The sequence below is a fragment of the Hyalella azteca genome, unplaced genomic scaffold, assembly GCF_000764305.2.
Source record: "Hyalella azteca isolate HAZT.00-mixed unplaced genomic scaffold, Hazt_2.0.2 contig3173, whole genome shotgun sequence".
Taxonomy (NCBI): domain Eukaryota; kingdom Metazoa; phylum Arthropoda; class Malacostraca; order Amphipoda; family Hyalellidae; genus Hyalella; species Hyalella azteca.
The window spans coordinates 50,159-70,143 of record NW_025933425.1 but is presented as its reverse complement, the minus strand read 5'-3'; the positions used below and the strand labels follow the sequence as shown (position 1 = coordinate 70,143).

The window sequence follows — 19,985 nt, the reverse complement described above, 5'->3', positions numbered from 1 at the left end:
ACCTCAACCACACGGTCTCTGTTACCGCTGAGACGGTCACATTAACCACTGCAATGGTCTCTGTAACAACTTTGATGATCAGTGCAATAGTTGAGATGTCATAACAACCACCGCGACGTTTACTGCTAACACTGCATTGGTCCCTGCCTTAATGTGGTACTCGATTGTGGTGATCTCTGCAACCACTGACTTGGCCACTGCAGCCATCGGATGTTGGTCCCTTATGTTGTCTCTGATGTTGGTCTCTGATGCTGTCTCTGATGTTGGTCTGATGTTGGTCTCTGATGTTGGTCCCTGATGTTGGTGTCTGATGTTGTCTCTGATATTGGTCCCTCATATTGGTCTCTGATGTGGGTCCCTGATGTTGGTGTCTGATGTGGGTCCCTGATGTTGGTGTCTGATGTTAGATCCTACGCAAAATAAATAATGCAAGACAATGCCGTGATAACATGTTTCCTACCCAAAAAATATTGTTGGCATTTGATTATATGGCACAGTTGAAACGCGAAAGATGTTTCAAACATGAAAAACAGTCGTTATTATTTAATTAATATTTAAGAACTATTTAAATTATATAAAACAAGTATTTAATTAATATTTACTTCAACCAAGACATTTTTCCAAGAAAAACATTTGTGGAAGCAATGATGTAAACGCGGCGATGATGGATATCGTCGTCTCCCGTTGAGCTGCGATGAACAGATGAGATGAACTCGGCGCACTTCAACACGCGCGGCTGTTGACTCTACAGCTGATGTGTCTTGCCTGGGTCCTCACTAACCGCCGCGTGAAGGTTCCTTCAATATATCTTTCTGTGTTGATGCACCGAGTAAACCTGGACATAATTCTGGGTTTGACTTGCGGATCACGACTCCAACGCACGATTTCAGAGTTAAACTAAAAAGCAAGGTGTCAGAGTAAGTCTACAGAGCAACGTGTCAGAGTAAGACTAAGGCACAAGACGTCAGAGCAGAGGACAACAAAATTTCACAGACACGCTCTAGCATGAAACGCAGTTTTTATACCTGAGTTCTGAGCCGATGTCTCCGAAGATGATTGAGGTTACAGGAGCTGTACGGACAACCACTTATGTATTATAATTCAATTCCTACAACATTTTTGACGCGAATATTGGGTAAAATTAAACCGGTGTCAGGAACTGACTTCTAACAGTGTCACTTGAATTAAATGTTGACCGATTCAGTCTTTTTATTCCGAGTTAGGAGACTTCAGGATTAGTCCAGAATAATGAAGACGTTTACTGCTTTGTCGTTGTTCCCTTTGAACGTCTGGAATGTGGATTCAGTTAATCTACGTTCTGTGGCAGACATTTCAAATAACTTTTTGAACATAAATGAACACCTACCGCTATCATTCATACTCAGTGTTAAAAAAATAATAGCTTGACACAAAAACATGAATATGAAATAAAAAATGACCGAAAATTTACCATAAAGAGGCTTGTACGCGATGTAACTTCTAAAACAAAAATACCTAAATTTTCTCGAGAACCATCAGCTTGGGCCTCTGTTCGGCACTCCTTCACAGACCTTTGCCGCGATAAGACCGTTAATATCTTTCTCTGACGTGTTCGTATGTATGACCAGTTACAGTTATTTTGTTTATTCTGTGTCACTTAGCAGTAATTAGAAGGACTCTGATCGGACGAAACTAAAGGTAAGAGTGTAGGACGTTGTGATTTAAAATCTTTATTTGTTGCGGAAATATTCCTCATACCACCGTTTCTTGCCAGTGGGCGGTCCTTAGGCCACTGCATCATGCGTTTTCTCAGTTCCACTTACTGTTTTTGCATCGTGTTTCTGTGAGACGCAGACTACTCGTTTAAGTAGTTCTTTGTATCAATTGCATGGACATTAATAAATATTATTTGAACTCAAGCTGGAAATGAAATTAAAATAGAAACTTTTTATATTTTCTCGTATACCTTTATCAGTCGGATTTCAGGAGTGAATTATTATTAAGTTTCAGCTTTGAGGCGGATTCCGTCTTACCAAATTGTAGATGAAATAATTGTAGCAGCCAATTGGTAACGAACCTCGTAATGGAATATTTTAACTCGCCAATTTTTCAGTTGTGTGGCAGGTTTAACCAGAACTGTCTATACGTCTACTTCCTTTGAAACTGAGTTGGAATAATTTATGCTCACAATGAAATCACTGACGTATTGTATAGTGTGCTTGATGATGGTTTCATAGAATGCTAATAAACATCATATACATTTATATATAAATAAATATTGGCCTGTTCGTTTTCTATAACTAATAATGAAACGAGCATTGAAACATGGAACAATCAACACACATTGTCAGCAAAGCTAAACATACCGAAATTCGAAAGGAATAAAAGTTTTTATTTTAATAGCGCGGCAATGAGTCTTGCCGCAATTTTCTTTATCTTCTTTTGTTAGTCTCGTGTGAAGTAAGGATTCGGCTATTACTCAGAACTAGCAGCAGTTTTTATCGTACGATTTCACTAATAAACAGAGCATGAAAGTAATTATGGCTACGCTCGTGAAGTTGTGGAATGAGTTTATATGGATTGTTTAAATTACTTGTTAGTGTATTAATGTTTACAAAAGTATTGATTGGGTCACTTCATTTGCTAGTTTAATATCATTTTACTATATTTTATTGATTAAGAAATGGCCTGCAATCGCCAAAATGCCGATTATGATTTGCTTGGTATCCTCGTACGGATAACTTACACCTTTTTAAAATACTTATTTAGATGTTTATTTACAACCCTCAATAGTATTTATGTGTGCATTATTATTTCGGTAATGTTCGGTGAGAACAGCTTCAGAGAAAATAAATATACATAGATGCTGAATCTGTAATCTATATAAAATAAATTACGGCTTCTGAACAACAGATATTGAAGTCATATCGTAAGATTTGATTAACTTATTAACATAATTATAGTGATGTCGGCGCTGAAGTGTAGGCCTGATGTGACCTGTCGCCGATTCTTTTCCTTTTCTTGCCATTTTTACAGAAAATCTAAAATCGTGTTATGTGACCGGGTTCATATATATCAGTGGTTCCCAAACTTTTTCAGGCTGGCGCCCCCCTTGGCTCCCTAGTGAATTTCTAGCGCCCCCACAGACATACGCCTCTTTCTTGAAATTTAGTACGCTGCAATTTTAAAGGATAAAGGTTCAATACAAATGTGTATTTCACAAATACATATAACGCCATTTAGTGAACAATATGCTTTTCAGCTGTTTTAACTGTTTCAGCACTATAGAAACCTAGGACGTCGGGGGCGAATTTAAGGCCGGACTCGTCGCCGGTCTCACGACCAATCTCCAAATTCAATTATCAAGTAATATCTCCCAAACTAATGAACGCAGCTCTATGAAACTTGGAACACGTATTCATCAGAATCTAGCGGTGATGTTTGGCTCGTATTTTTTTTTTTAATTTCACCTTCATTCGTGAGTTACGCGTATATTGCGAAACAGGCCGAAATCGGCAGTGATCAAAGAATTTCTTCCAAACCATTGAACAGATTTAAACGAAATTTTGAATATACATTCCTAACTACCCAACGGTGAATTTTTAGCTTATAAATTTTTTTCTATTTTACCTTCGTTTGCGAGTTTTTTTCATTTCACCGTCATCCTTGATTTCACACTTCCTTATATTCGGCCCGCATCGCCGGGTAATTCGTTGCGATCAAAAAAATTATTTAAACTACAGAACAGATTTCAACGAAACTTTGTATATTAATACCTAACCTCTCAAGGGTGATGTTTAGCTCGTGAAAATTTTTCTATTTTGCTTTCGTTCGCGAGTTATACAGATATAGGAGGAACGACCGGCTTTTCTACCGGTCGGTTTAACCAAGNCGCTCGCGAATTTGTACCGCTCTGTTTAATAATATCGTCAAAAATAACGCCATAATCGGTTCAGTTCAGTTGCCATATTGGAACGCCAGACTCAAACTGCGTTCGTAAATCTTCGCGTGTCATGATAGACATTCGTATAACCAGCAAGATTTTTGCGTTTCGCTTGTTGATTGCTCCTTGATCTTCGGTGTGACAAGTATTGTAATGAGCGACATTCTCGTGTTCCGTTTATGATTGCGTGTTTAGTTCCACACCAACGCACCCTGGTTTCTAATTTAATAGTATTGTTATGTTCTTGAATACCAACACGTAATACGTTCCTAAAACCAACTAATACGTAATGATGGATGGTTTCACGTGATCTGAAATAAAAGTTGTAATAAATAAACGATTAGGCATTTATTGGTGTGAATTTGGCAGTCTAGACGGTTGAGCAGCAAAAAGTCGTTCATTTACACCTTTGATTTGGTGTATCGACACTTTTGAAATCTGCATTCGGACGGTGGGTCCACTACTTCAGTTGGCGAATAGATTGGCGATCTACCTATATTTTCTATTGCTCTGCATTTCCCTGCTCTCTTTTGTTATAGTAGGAATTAAATATTGGGATTTCAGAGTATTTATAGCAATGCTTGACCAAAATCCAAATTGACTTAAGGTATTTCTTACGTTACTTTTTAACTTGCTCTTGTGTTTGTTGGTAATAGATATTTGCTGGTTCATAGATAAGTACTCTTTTTCTTTCTATTTTATGGAACCGATGAGTTCGGTAATGTGTAAATATTTACGGTATCTCCTGTGCCAGGTAAGTATTTAAGTTAGACTGACGTTTGTATTTCAGAGCTGGGTTTTATGATGGACGCAGTTCGCGGTCGCCTCCTCGTAAGTAATGCAGCAAATCTCATATTTTCTCGCAATTATTATGCACGATTATTCTGTCAATTGTATGCATTATTACTATCATCTTATCATCATAGTATTGTGAACGAGGAACAGCGTTCACTAATTTATTCAATGTGCATTTTCTTGTGACGAAATTATTCTATTACGTCTGGCGAAGCCGCGCCAGTGACATGCGAGTCAGACCTATAGCAGTTGGAACTGTCTAGTACTAGGTCTGGGGCCGGATTATCAAAACTTCGTAACTTTTCGTACTTACGACAAAAAAGTTCTGTGGTACGTAAATACACCCTTATATTTGGCATTATCAAAACTTTCGTATGCAAGTCTTAGCTAAAAGCCTAAATTTTTTTCCAGCGCAAATTCTTCCCGCGCAAATGTTTTGATAATACCACCGCTAGTATTACGTTGTCATAGCAACGCCACTCGTAAGTCGACTTTGCGTACTTACGAAGTTTTGATAATACGGCTCCTGCAGGTCTGAGCGTCTGTGCGTGAGGTAGTCAGTCGTGTCCCGCCAGCCCTATAGTGAGGTTCATACCTGAACCCGCTCATCTCTGTTAACTCTCAGCATTCTTTGCTTAACGCTGGAGTTGTGGCTGTGCCGTGAGGACTTAGTCTTACCTGCTATTCGTTCGCCTATGCGAATTACGGTAACCTTAACTACGTGCATTAATGCTGTGCAATAGTAAATGGAATTGAACCAATTTGAACGTCTCTTAGAATAGTCATTTTAGTCGGAATTCGTGCTTCCCTTTACCATGTTTTACTGATTTTAAACAAAGTGATTGAATAAACTATTTTAAGTGTGCTTTGTCGTGATTAAAATCCATAGCCACTGAACCGGCTTTAACTGACGATGACTGGGAGAGTTGAACGGCATTGTAGGTTAGATCAATGAGCACAGTTGCCTGAAATTTATTCATATTGTCCTGGCCTATGAGCGGTGAATCCTGATAGTGAATTACAGGCCTAACGTTTAGATTGGCTTGTAGTAGCTCTAGCCGGTGACAGTATAATCGGATAGTATGCCGTAGGATAAACGTATACCACAACTTGTAGTTTATTAAATAATATAGGCATTTTTGTTAGCAGCAAAAGCTCAGCATTCCAATGAAGTGATATGGAATTACAAGATAATTTTATTTTGTGCAGGAAGCCATCATGGAAGTAGGGAGAAATCCCTGGCAAAGTCAATTAAGAAGGAAGCTGTACGTGAAGACAGGTCTTCGTTGATGTCGACTGTGAAGCGTGAGGCGGATGAGGATGAAGTTGATAGAAAAGTCGCTGCTTTCCTTAAGAGCCTTAAAAGCTCCACGGACGCCGTGAACCCGGAACGCCGACCCTCCGACAGCCGTTCAGGTGAAACAAGTGACCGCCGCCGTAGGTACTTGCGTGTGATCTTATGCTGCTTAACGCGTGCAGCGGCCAGTAGCAGAGGAGTCATTAATTGATGTTGTTCTGCTGTTTGAATAGTTTTGAATCATTCAAAACAATAGATCGAATTTTGGTATCATAAGTAACTTTAATATGCAGCTGTACGTGCAATACTAGTTGTTTTTACGTTTCAGGAAGCTTGTCCGGCAATGGTTTTGTTGGATAGTCTCTTAGTTATAATTTTCTCAAATTTACAAGGAATTCTTCATATTTTAGCAAGCCTTATTCATTTCGTTATTCAAATATTTCACAGAATTTGAAATATGCGAGTTCTAGTTGAAACTCGTGCGCAAAATTCCCGTATTTTCTTTGTTCAATGTTCAATGAATGGTACACTATAAAATATTAGATAATATGAAATCAACTTTCGCACAATTTTCATGAGATTGGCGAATTAATCTATAATATTGGATGTGTCGGGCAGTTTCGCGACTTTCGACGAGAGACCAGTCCGTGCAGGTGATCGGGCAAGATCGGATAGAAAAGATGCTTACCAAGCTCAACTTTATAGTGCAAACTACCACGCTTCCGGGTTTGTTGAAATTTTCTAGATAATAATATTGGATATTACTGTGTTATTTGTGACACTCAGAGCACTAGCGTTCGAGAGTCGATAGCTGAACTTAAAGCCTATCAACCTGCTGACAATCACTTTTATAAATCATTCAATAATTTGGAAGGCGCAACAACGTTTTACTTTATGTTCAATTTTCGCACACGTATCAAATCACTGCTGTGTACGTTATTAATTATAAATGGTACAGCTATTGCCTAACGCAATGGAGAGTTGGCTTACACGTTGGTGTGCTTATGTTGTACTTTTTGATAATTTTTGAATATTCAAATTAAATCAAATTTAAAATAACTAGATTTCCATAGTTTGTAATAACTACACCTTCCGTTTTGGCTCTAGTTACATTTTAAGGTGAGCCTGTGACCCCATGTTTTGAATTGAATTAGCTGAAGTAGAAAAGTTTGAACAGCGACCGAACTATGTATCAATGATTATTTATTCAATTAATATCCATCTTAGAGTGCCGTAATGAATATAAAGTTGCAAACAAATACTAATCTCTGTATTTCTAATTGAATTGACGCAAATCTTAGCCCTCTACCTACCGATGAAATCTACAGTTACAGTCACACACCAAGTTACTGACTGTAACTACGCTCACCGTCACACTGGCGGTGAGCGTTACTGGCGGGAAATCAAGTTGGCGCCGGTAAATAGTACCTACTATCTCTAGGTCTTTAGTGATAACCAGCATGTCACTAATTTTGACTGGCTTACTATGCTAGGCAGCGCAGTTGAGACGCCCGAGGATGTGAAGGCGTGCCTGCGCTACATGTTCAGCGTGGGTTCCCTGCTCTACCAAGCCCTGAGTGCGCGAGCCGAGAAGTCATCCGAGCCTGCGCAGCGTGAACGCAACTTACGGTTGAAAGAGGTATGTCAATCTATGGCGTTTATTATTATTTGAATTTCACGATGATATTTCATTTGATATTGTCTGCCGGGTATTATTATCATCAAAAATAGTTGAAATTTGGTAATCATCATTATCTGGTGTACTTTCGATTTTTATTAATGTATGCATATTCTTAGGAATCGAAAACTCAGATTTTGGGCTTTCATTACGTTGATCTTACATTGTTAATGTATACAATAAATGCTTTATTTATTTGTAATGCTTGAGGTGTAGCGCTTCACAAGATGTATCTTATTGCAGAACATCTCCAAGGCACAAGGCTGTGTCAAAAACACCTACGAAGAAGACTGGCGGAAACGCAACGCCGGTCCTTGCCTTGGTGATCTCATTGACGTTTGGGTGAGGGCCTGCAGCGGCAGCAACAGCAGGCCTGTCAAGACTGAGCACAAGGAACGAGCTGCCAGGTGAAACTTCACGTCATCCTAGTATGCTTATTTTTCTGAGCACAAGGAACGATCTGCCAAGTGAAACTTAACGTCATCCTAGTATGCTTATTTTTGTACGCGGTACTGGGGAATCATTGCTGTATGCTAGTTATTTAAAAACACTTTATTCTTTATAATCCCCTTCAGGGTATAAAATGTACGGGATATCCTTACTTATGCGCAAAGGTCTTCGGAAGAAAGAAAATCAACTGTTTTGCGCGAACTCTGGTGATAAAAAGTCAGATTATTATCTCTTCCAAATGACTCTCTAGCAGGTATATATTTTTTTTACTGATGCACGGAATTATATGGCAGAAAAGAAATGAACACTATATCTTATTGCATCTCTGGCGCCTAGCGTTGCTGATTTTCTCACGCCACGTTGATATTCTTCTCACGCTACGTTGATATTCTTCTCACGCTACGTTGCCATTCTTCTCACGCGACCATGGAAGTCGGAAAACCTGACGCAGTGATCAAAAATCACGCTTTATCCAGAAATGTGCAGATATTTTTCTACGATTCAGCGTAAATATTTACCCTGCAGTAAACTGTGGATTGAAGTTTTTAATGATAAGACAAATGACGTTATAGATAGTATAAATAAATCCTTACCAGACGGCTGAAAGTTCATGGGAGAACAAAATAAATGGTTTATTTCACGCGACAAAATAGTTTTCAGATCTTTTGTTTATAAGCTTGTGACATTAGTTTCCGAGAAAGGTAACCTAACTGAGATATGATCACGAATCAGTATTCATTAGTATGGCGTTGGAATCTTTGTCACTATAGTTTTAAGTTAGTGAATAAATAATCTTATAAATCTTGATTTTTTTTCAATGCTCACCCTATGCAGAAGAGTTAAATTTATGATATTATTATTTATGATATATTTGCAACTCAAGCCTTGATTCTCCCAGAGCTTTAAGCAAGAACTGCGAGCCTTCGAACAGGCTCTGCTCTTCCCTCCTAGTTTCTTCACAAATTAGGCTGGATTTTACTCCACTCGGTGAAACAGCCGTCGTAAATCTCACCTGTCAGTCCAGAAATGGTCACGGCAACATTGATTACCAGTAATCGAGGGGATATTGGTCACAAGTCATCGAAGAGCATCATGACCCGTACGAGCTGTATGTTGAGTAACTGTCAATTTTAAAATACAAATTTCTTAGTCTGCGAGCCCGCGATCAAAACGCATCAAGAACACATGGACATTGTACTAATTAGGTCATCGTTTATTGAATAAGCTGATATTTATGTATATTTATTTCCACAGTACGATAACCTATCATTTAGCCTAGGATAATGACTGATAAAATTTGATTCAAATGAGACATACAGGGACAACGACCTTAAATCGTAGCTGGAATGAAACAGCGTGGATGTCGAAGCGATCTAAGTTTTAATGAAACGTTAGTTGCAGCAATGCAACCGGAAAAATAGTAATACGCATTACTAAGTCCTATAATTTATATAATTATCATACAATAATGTTTTATATTAATTTATCATAGTGTCTGCACATTCAAGTTAACAGTAATGTGTAAAAAACCTTTAAATTTGTACTTGACAGCCATATGCATTAGAGCGCAACATAATACAGACGACTAAATTCACTTTGCGTGGCAAGGGTAGACGCCGCTAAATCAACTGCCGTGTAGGCGACTAAGGGAATATATTTACATTATACAAAAGGAATTGCCAACAAAATATGGCTAAAACCATGTGATCTACGAAGATCACGGAAATTAGGAGTTTGTTGAGATAGGAGCCTGCAGTGACAAGGTTGAAACCTCGCCAACGATCGCGTGAACGAAGAAACAGTCTGGAACCTAATTGATTGAATCCTCACCAGTATAGGTAAATAAAGATAAAAATTGTATATATTTGAAGAAGATATTAGGCATATATCGAGAAATATATGATAAATACATAGAAAATAAATACAGCTCCATCATCGACCTCCCCAGTCCCAATTCCACAGCTCTACGCCTGGCATCAATATAATTAAGAAATAAGTACAAAATTGTAATAAGGAAAGCTGCAACATCTTCATCATCTTGGACAAAATTGACTATATTTCAGTAATAAGTGAAATATTACAGGACAACTTCAAACAAGAACCAACCAATTAAAAAAGACCGCCGGCGCAAGAAAACTAACCTCGATTGTTGGGAGTTGTTCGCCAGGTTATCTCTACGGAAATGTTAAAAATCACAAACAGGAACAATCTCCTCCGGTCCATAAGTGCTCACGCTACCTCTTCAATCTCCAAGACAGGCCAAGAAATGGATGCTATAATAAAACCGTATATCCTGAAGAAATTTTCGCTTAGATCTAGAGACTTCTTGGCGAAACTTCGCAATCGGCGCCCCTCTGGTCTGCTCACTTCACTTAGCGTCAATAGTTTATTCACGAACGTCCCAACCGAACAAACTTTAGAAATAATAGTCAAACATGCCGACTCTAATGAAACTTTGCCGGCAAAATCAATCCATCAAAATATCCTACGTGATCTCCTCCGCCTATGTACGTACTTAAGATTTGCCTTTCCGGACACCAGACAACAGAATATACCAGCAAATTAACGGTGTAGCCAAGGGCAGTACTCATGGTCCAACATTCGCCGAATTCTACATGTGCGAGCCCAAAAACCGAGTGTTGTTATATATAGATGCACAGAATAAACCCGACCTTTACTGTCCATGTTGACGACCTCATCGTCATCGTTCGAGACGAAGATCGCATGATGGAGCTGCGCGTAGCTTTAGAACTCAATTGTTTTGACGTTACATTCAAAGTCACACCACACGTTACATTTCCTGGACATACTGATGCAAGATGATAATAATTCGTTCACCAAAGTTTATCGGCAACCTACAGACGTCGGAAAGGTCCTGAACGAATAAAGTAATATCTCCGGCGCTACAAAATCAGCACCAAATATACGTGCCCAAGTACATCGAGCGTTCAAAACTTTTACAACCGCTCGTGACTTTACAATTGCACTTCGGACCTACAAGCAAATTCTTGTCAACAACGGTTATGCGAACAAAACTATTGACACTGAAAAATCAAATTTTCGAGCACGTCAAAACCGAATCCACATCAAAAGACTGCGTTACCTGAATTTACAATCAAAACCAGATGAACATCAGTTATTAGACAAATGAAAGAGTCCTTAATTGAATTGTGCAAAATAAGATCACCTGCACAAAAGTAATTGACCAAATAAATGACTCCTAATTTACTAAAAAAACAGAAAATTAAGAATTTAATCATGAAAAATGATCCATGTAAAATGCAGGAGGCTCATAGCGAAACCATCACAACGCCTGCACCAGCTTCATCATGCGGTGCCCTGATACAACAAGCAGAGGCTCTCATCATCAAGGACGAGTCTCCAGCTATCAATTTGCAAACCACCGGATTCGTCAAGACATTGGAAACGCCGTATTCCAGTAAAATGTCATTTGGTAACCTGCTTTTCGATCTCTCAACGCCAGTAAGTAATTTCGTTCGGCTTATTGAAAAAAATTGTTAATAAAAAGCATGCTGTGGTCTTCAATCAAACCTGCATAAATGAAGAACTTCTGCCTAACTACACTGCTATCGAGAAATGTGAATTTGTCAAAACTTCATCGCTAGGTTTATGCTTTCGTTGTCTAACAGGTCAACCGAAATTTATTATTCTTATACAGGCTTCACAAAAAATAGTTTATGTGCAAAACAAACCTTACGAAGGCTAATGAAGATATGACTGATTTCGGGAGGATTTCATCCTGGCAAACAAAATGAATGTTAGAAACAAATTTTACCTGAAATAAGGCGTGTAACAATTGTGCAGGAATTAAGTTGCAGGCTTCATTACCTGACGACACGGAAATCGATTCTAATTTAATAGAAACAACTAGTATATATGTACATTGTTATTCAGTATTAGCTTCGTTCCACATGGTCCTGTTGGACGCAACACGCCTCTGCTTGCCTCCTGGAACTGTGACGACTCCTTGTGTGGTGTAAACTTTGATGGGCCCATCGAACTGGAACGACCGAGATAACAGGGCGTTGTTGTCTTCTTGCGAGGTGCCGCACGATAACAAATCATTGTCGTGTCCGTGTTGAGACCCTACAACACCTGACACGCAACTTATACCTTGAATTTCCCCGCCAACGGTTCTTACGTTTTGCAACTTGAGTTCATCTTGGTCAAGATCGTCCTCGTCATCAAGCTGGAGTTGAAAAGTGCTCGTCTGGACGCCGAGTGGATTTGCTGTGGGAGATTCGACATCCTCTGCCTCAGGAGCGTTGTCACTCAACTCATAGTGCACTCCGTCGCACTTGACATGGAAGGCTTCAGGACGGACTTTCAGCACCTGGCCTTGAATAGAAGCCAGGAAGGAACTTCGGTCTGAGCTCTGGATGAGATAGCGCGGCAAGCCATCGGTCTGGATGATATGCAGAGGCCTAGACACAACCTCAACTTCTTCATTATTCACTAGCTGAACTTCACCTTCGAGTTCTTCAGGGACAATTTTGAGTGATTCAGAGCTTTCATAAAATTCGTTCTCATCGGTTGCCATGGAATGATTTTGTGACCAAGGTTCATCAGCCACGCTTGGAGGGTTCACACGAACACAAGACTTGGGCTGAGACAAATTTTGGTCATGCTGCAAGAGGTGCGTCATGAGCATGGGCTTGCGCATGAAGCCTGTGTTACATAAGGTGCACTCGTAAGGCTTACGTTCTGAATGAATGAACTTGTGCGCGTTTCGGTTATCCCGCGAGTTAAATGCTTTACCACAAATTTCGCATTTGAAGGGTTTTTCACCAGTGTGAATTCGGAGGTGCTTCTTAAAATGTTCTGGATAAACAAATGCAGCACTACAAATTTCACATTTGTAGGGTCGTTCACCTGTGTGAACACTCATTTGATGACAGACTAACAACCTTCTTCTTTTAAAAGCCTTATCACAATCAGGACACTGATGCTTCTTTTCTTTGAGATGAGTTGCACGCTTGTGGCTTTGTAAATTACTTCTCTGGCTGAAAGTTGCTCCGCAAATTTCACACTGAAAGGGTTTTTCTCCGGTATGTATTCTCTCATGGTCTTCGACTTCGCCTTTACGAGCAAACATTTTATTACATAGTTTACAAGAATAATTTTTAACGCCAGTATGAATAACTTTGTGGAGTTCAAGACTTCTGACTGTAGCAAAAGCTTTTCCACAGACATCGCAGGGAAAGTTTTTACTGTCCTCATGCACATGCATGTGCTCCACGAGATGATGGTACGATAAAAACTCTTTCCTGCACACAATGCACCTGTGATTTCTTTCTCGGACGAGATGTGTTTTGTTGTGCACTTTAAGGGTATACCTCGACGAAAATCTCTTCTTACAATGGAAACATCTGAAAGGGCGACATCCCGTGTGATTATAGATGTGTTCTTGGAGAGCCACCTCGCTCCTGAACCTCCTGGGGCAGTGAGGACACATCACGGACTTGGCCAGATGATGACGTTTATGCTGACGAATTTGGCGCGCTAAACAGAAGCGTTTGTTGCACGAACCGCAGGTGTACCGGCGTTCTCCATTCGATAAATGTTCTTCCAAATGTAGGATGAGGTCAGATCGCTTCTGGAAAACGAGGCCTTGCGTATCCCCTGATGCATCTCCGGAGTAAACGGTTTGGAAGCACAGCTCGCATTCGTAGAGACGTTCTTGATGATTCTAGGTACAAGAGAAACAATAATGGGTTACTAATTGCATAAAGCTTAGCGCTAATTAGCCTTCAATGAATCAATCGAATCTATAGGAACAGATATGTAACAGACCCACAAGATTTACCAAAAAATTTCACGTCTCTTTCGTCACCAAATTTGCATCAATATGGATAAATTGACAATAACTCCTATAGTTAATTCACCCTAAAAATGTTGCTAACAAATTTTTAAATGATAGCTATTTCCTTCGGAGAAAGACTGTTTTGAAGAAAGACTAAGAGGAAAATGTCAAAGTAAGAGGAAAACAGCTCACTTCAATGATATGTTGCTGCATGCTGCTGAAGCGTTTGGCAGCGCTGTTACAGTAATAGCAAAGGTAGCGTTGCCAGCACGTCTCGCCGGTCTCGTGGCCTGATGGGAGGATGGCAGCGAACATCGTTGCTGCGGTCATAGAACTGTCCAAACAGTCGTCCTGTAAACCAAAAACTGAATAATCTACCTGACAAATACTCAGATAGGAAACGAAGAGAAAAAGGAGAAGCAAAGGGAACGAACAACACAGTGAGAAAGCTCGTGCGCTTCCTAATCAAAACCCAAGTACGTGTTACCAGAGAGGATCTGAAAGGGAGCAAAGTACATGCGTTTAAGTACTCTAAGGGAATGTACGCCACCCAGCGTCCCGTTACAGTGCATTTAAGGAGTAAAAGTCACCCAGCGTCCCGTTACAGTGCATCTAAGGAGTAAAAGTCACCCAGCGTCCCGTTACAGTGCATCTAAGGAGTACAAGTCACCCAGCGTCCCGTTACAGTGCATTTAAGGAGTACAAGTCACCCAGCGTCCCGTTACAGTGCATCTAAGGAGTACAAGTCACCCAGCGTCCCGTTACAGTGCATTTAAGTAGTACTCACGGTCTCATTGGATGCTCTCAAGCCGGTTGCGTCCGACTCATCGAACACGTCGAGGCAGTCGAGTACGACGCTGTCGGCTGTTCTCGTTCTTACCTTCGTCCTCATCATCATCTGCATCGTCTTCGGTATCACCAGCCTCGTCACCATCATCTTCAAAATATTAATTCAATTAAAAATGTACAACAGTATTCATGCATTATAATCAAACATTTCTCCAATTCAAAGAAGAAGAAGGTAAAGTCTGTGGTGTCGTCGAGCCACAAAACGTTTCCTCCTACCTTAATACATCAAAAATTCGTACGTATTTCCGTTTTGATATGCAAGCCGGATGAGAAGGACGGGTTTTTTATGACTTCAACAATAAATTTCAAAAGAGACGTATCGACGATGTCACAATCTCCCATTTACACATATCATATTTCAGACAACCGTATATATCTGTACCACGTGAATATTCATTACCCCATGAGAGGAATACAATAATTCATGGATATTGATTATTTCTTTAGCACCCCGGAGAGACGAATTCAGAATACATACATTACACAGGCAAGTACTGACCACTGCAGTTAGCAAATAAATGAAGCTGATCAGCCGATGCAGAGGATAGTTGCCTCTCCGCACCCGTGACTTGAACCTGCACGAAAAGTTGCTTCAGTCAGTGATTGTGTTATATTATAACACAGAAGTAGTACGAGTTAGGATATATTACTGCACTTGGACTTGCAGGTAGGGTGGTATCGATGACTTCGTCTGAAATTCATCAATACCTACATTTTAATAAGATGAAATAATGAGTGCAAAGGCACCAGATGAGCCCATATCTCCATTCAGATTTGATTTGGGTGTGAAGAAACTATCGGGCGAGAAATTTTACCTTGACCGACTCAATTTTGTTGCAGCGTGCACATCACGTACTTCATAACTGTCGACATTTACCGTTGAATTAATTAAGAACTATAGAAGCAACAGGGAGATTCAAAACTGTCGCTCGTTTCGTCCAATTTAGATCTAGAAACGATCAACAGCAGCAAGGTAGCGAGAATCACTGATAGGTAGTCAAAGAAGCCTAAGCAATGAACGCACAATTGCTGGGCTGGTGGTGAGGAGTTGATGGTCATTTCGACTCTGTCAAGTTGTCCATCCGTCTCTTGCCAGCCTTCAAACTGCACCGCGGGCTCGTTCTTGACGCTCAGCTTCATGTGAGATGAGCGACCGCGACTCTTGCCACGACCTCGTCCCCGGCCGCGGCCTCTATACCTCGTTTTCCGTCTGAAAATATAATTTTCCATAAGCAACAGAAGGGAAAAAATTTTCCAATAAGCCTTTTTCTCATCAACAAGATATTGATCGATCATTATTTTCGACGAGTTTAATCAGTCTATATAAGGATAATTAGACAGGATACCGTTCATGTATGGGTCTTCTTTCAACTCAATCTCCGTGAAAAATTACAACTCCGAGTTGGTTCAATTGGCAGCTCATCTAGACCAAAAGCAGTTACATTCTAGCGGTTGTTTGAGTGAGGCTAAATAAATACTTGGAATAATGGCTCACATGAAACCAAATCTCAATTTTATGCCGGTTTAGAGCATTGTCACAGTTCAAATTACCTGTAGTCTTAACTGACAGAGCCTATTGCATCAATATCATGAATTCATAGAAGATCTCTAACATCTCCTTTAAAAAGATATGACTACAATAATTTATTACCTAGAAGATTATTTTTTCAACATTGGTAGAATTTACCGTAAAATTCACAGAAATTCTATGTCATGAGATATGAGTAAATTCAGTCAAAAACGATTTAATATGAATGCCAGTCGTCATGTCGATGAAATTAGGCCTTACAAATGAATAAGAGGAAAGCCTGTCACCAAATATGTTCTGTGTTCAGAAAAATGAACGGGTCATATTGTTCATATAGAGCCACTGTGGAAAAAGCATAGAATAAACTCACCTTGTCGCGCCATATAAAGCTTGAACTCAGTATCCCCGTTAACTAGATCAGAGTCTTCTTCCTCTTCTTTGATTATGAACTCTTGTTTTGGTTTCAACAGTGGCAGATCACAGTCAGGTGTTGATACTGTGACCGTTGATTTGTAGCCATTATGTGGGGTAGGCCTGTCGACTTCACTCAAGCGTTCAGAGCTCAACAGTTTACGATGACTGTTGAACTTCATGTTCATTTATTGGAAATTATGAAAAAATTATTAGAATTTGAATTGATTTTCACTGGATATCAAATGTTCATGAAATCACTATATACAGTTACAGAAAATTCCAGTGTATTTCAACTTTGACGGCTCATAAATTGAAATAAGTGTAAACATACGGTACGGTAAATAATTAATGAAGAATGAAGGCGAAAAAAATTTTTTTTCTGGTCCATAAAGAGTAACTTTAAATCAATGGTATAAAATAATATATTTGTAGCGATAGTAATGGTGAATCTAGCAGCTACATTGATGGTAATATTCTTGTTAAAATTAATGATTTTTGATACCGATATTGTTGCCTATTTTTTGGTACAAATATTTCTGATGACGAAAATGGTGAAATCGTTAGAGATATTAATATCTTAGACTTATCGACATAAGAAGGAAAGAAGCTTTTCTTTCAATTGAAGATCCGGCAGTAAAATTACAGTAGTACTTTGCCACCACTGGCCTATGCTTACACAGTTAATTCCATAATAATACGGTTATACACATTCAAACGAGAATACATGGACTATTCTATTGCTTACAAGCTTCACATCTAACCAATTATAGGCACACAAGCTGGTGTGACGGAACCCATGTTTTATGAACTGTTTTTCTTGAAGAGCAATGCTTTGTTTCTGGATAAACTCAATGTATTCAACTTTAGTCTAAGTAATGCGTAGCCAATCTTTGACATATTTTGTCAAAGGACTTAGATTATAATGCGATAATCAAAATAGATTACTGTTTTTTCGTAAATAAGCTCACACCATCTTGTGTGAGCAAGCTGGACACCTTCCAGCTATGTTCTGTAAAAAGTCAATTAGGATATATATATCTCATGTAATAAGGTTGGCAAAAGGTAAAAAGTTTTATTACTGTGATTCTATTATGTAATATTACTCCTCGTCGCACTTTGGAAATGATTTTAGTTAATGTTTCTTTTGTCTATAGGTCAGTGGTTCCCAACCTTTTTCAGGCTGGCGCCCCCAACAGACACAAATAAAATCATGCGTCTTTTTCTATTAAATTTAGTACGCTGCAATTTTAAAAGATTAAGGTTAAACACAAACGTGTATTTCACAAATAGAACCCCATTTAGTGAACCAATATGTTTTTTATCTGTTTTAACTGTTACAGCACTAGAAACCTAGGACGTCTCGGGCAAATTTACTGCCCGGACTCGTGGCCGGTCTCACGACCAATCTCCAAATTCAATTATCAAGTAATATCTCCCAAACTAATGAACGCAGCTCAATGAAATTTGGAACATGTATTCATCAGAACTTAAAGGTGATGTTTAGCATGCGAAAATTTTTTAAATATTACCTTCATTCGTGAGTTATATTGCGATACAGGCCGAAATTCGCAGTGATCAAAGAATTTCTTCCAAACTACCGAACAGATTTGAACGAAATTTTGAATATACATTCCTAACTACCAAATGGTGTTTTTTATATTAAAAGAAATTATTTTACCTTCGTTAGCGAATTTTTTTTTTTCATTTCACCGTCATTCTTGTTTTCACACTTCCTTATTGGCTCACACGCATAGCCGTATAACTCGCAAATGAAGGCAAAACGAAAAAATTGTAACGAGCTAAACATCACCGTTGCTGCGGTTAGGTATTAAAACACTAAATTTCGTTCAAACCTTTTCAGTAGCTTGGAAGAAATTTCTTGATTACTGCGAATTTAAGCACGTATTGCTGTTTAAATCACGAATGAAACTCGCGAACGAAGGCACAATCGAAAAAATTTCACGATCTAAACATCACCGTTCGGTAGTTAGGACTGTAAATTCAAAATTTCGTTCGCATCTGTTCAGTAGTTTGGAAGAAATTCCTTGATCACTGTGAAATTCGGCCCGTATTGTCACATAACTTTGGCAAAAGCAATTGAAGGCAAAATTCAAAAAATTTTCACGAGCTTTACATTACCGTTAGATCCCAATGAATACGTGTACAAAGTTTCATCGAGTTAAGTTCATTAGTTTGAAAGATATTCCTTGATCATTGAATTTGGAAATTGACCGTGAGTCCGGCCGTTAATTTGTCCGAGACGTAAACCCAGGAGAGGCTAAAAAAAAACACATCCGTGTGAAAAAACCATCGCTGGGATTCATGTGCTGCACGTGTTGTGTACAAATCGTCAAACAAACGTTCGAACTTCCGACTTCGGACTACCGCCCCCTAATGCCTTCTTCTTCCTTACCGCCCCCCAAAATCTTTCCACCGCCCCTAGGGGGCGATATCACCCACGTTGGGAACCACTGCTCTAAGACAATCATCATACGCCCGTTATCTCAAACGTGGCTCACAAGGTGGGGTTCTCCGTTTACGCATTAGCAAATAATTTTTTTTGTAAATTCTACTTGGTTTTGTACACAAAACTCAGACGAATTATGCCTTTGAAGATTTGTCATACTCATACAATGGCTACTCTTATCACGATACTTTAACATGAACAAGAACCGGTTTACAATTCATGTTATATTCGTCTCGTAGCAGAGCGAAACGAAAAGATCCAGCTCACTAAATTGAAGGAGGTTGACTCGAGACGTGTAAGCGTGAGGTTGTGCTAACACTCACCTCTGTCTTATTCCGCCGAAGAAGTCGGTATGATAAAGCCGAAGAAGTCCTGATGATAATGCAGCTATAAATATCAGACTTATATAGCTTGGTCAGCAGCCGAAATCGAGAAAATATGTCGAAAGTTTGGCATAGACGAGAAACCCGTTTCCCTTGCTTCTCACACTCACGTGCGAGCTTCCAAGCTTCAAAGGTCTCCTACCGTGGCAGCTGAGTGGTATATGGTCTACCACCTTGGAATCGATGCTGGCAATCTGTGACTACCCTGACATGTAAGAGTATACTGATAAATTATTAGGAAATAATGTTTTGAAATTAAACTAGGTAGCTTGTTGCTAAGCGTTGCATCCCACTTTTTGGATCGAACAATGCAAATATTTGTTCATAGGTGCTTTAACATGAACTGCTAAAACTCATTGAAATGAATTTTGATCGATT

At 39.3% G+C, this 19,985-nt stretch overlaps 2 protein-coding genes across 2 annotated transcripts; one reads left to right on the top strand and one right to left on the bottom strand.

The window, feature by feature from the left end:
* The first annotated feature begins 4,712 nt into the window (after positions 1 to 4,712).
* Positions 4,713 to 8,944, top strand: LOC108665664. Its single transcript, XM_018152439.2, has 5 exons — positions 4,713 to 4,753; positions 5,927 to 6,133; positions 6,633 to 6,740; positions 7,508 to 7,653; positions 7,936 to 8,944. Exons 2-5 carry the CDS (start codon positions 6,007 to 6,009, stop codon positions 8,101 to 8,103), a joined length of 549 nt encoding a protein of 182 aa, XP_018007928.1. The 5' UTR covers positions 4,713 to 4,753; positions 5,927 to 6,006; the 3' UTR covers positions 8,104 to 8,944.
* A 3,105-nt stretch (positions 8,945 to 12,049) lies between these two features.
* LOC108665662 (zinc finger protein 883-like) lies at positions 12,050 to 14,312 on the bottom strand. The gene is made up of 2 exons (XM_018152437.2): positions 14,159 to 14,312; positions 12,050 to 13,852 (listed from the first exon to the last, which is right to left on the bottom strand). The coding sequence occupies exons 1-2, from the start codon at positions 14,294 to 14,296 to the stop codon at positions 12,050 to 12,052; spliced, it is 1,941 nt and encodes a 646-aa protein (XP_018007926.1). The 5' UTR covers positions 14,297 to 14,312.
* Positions 14,313 to 19,985: the final 5,673 nt, after the last annotated feature.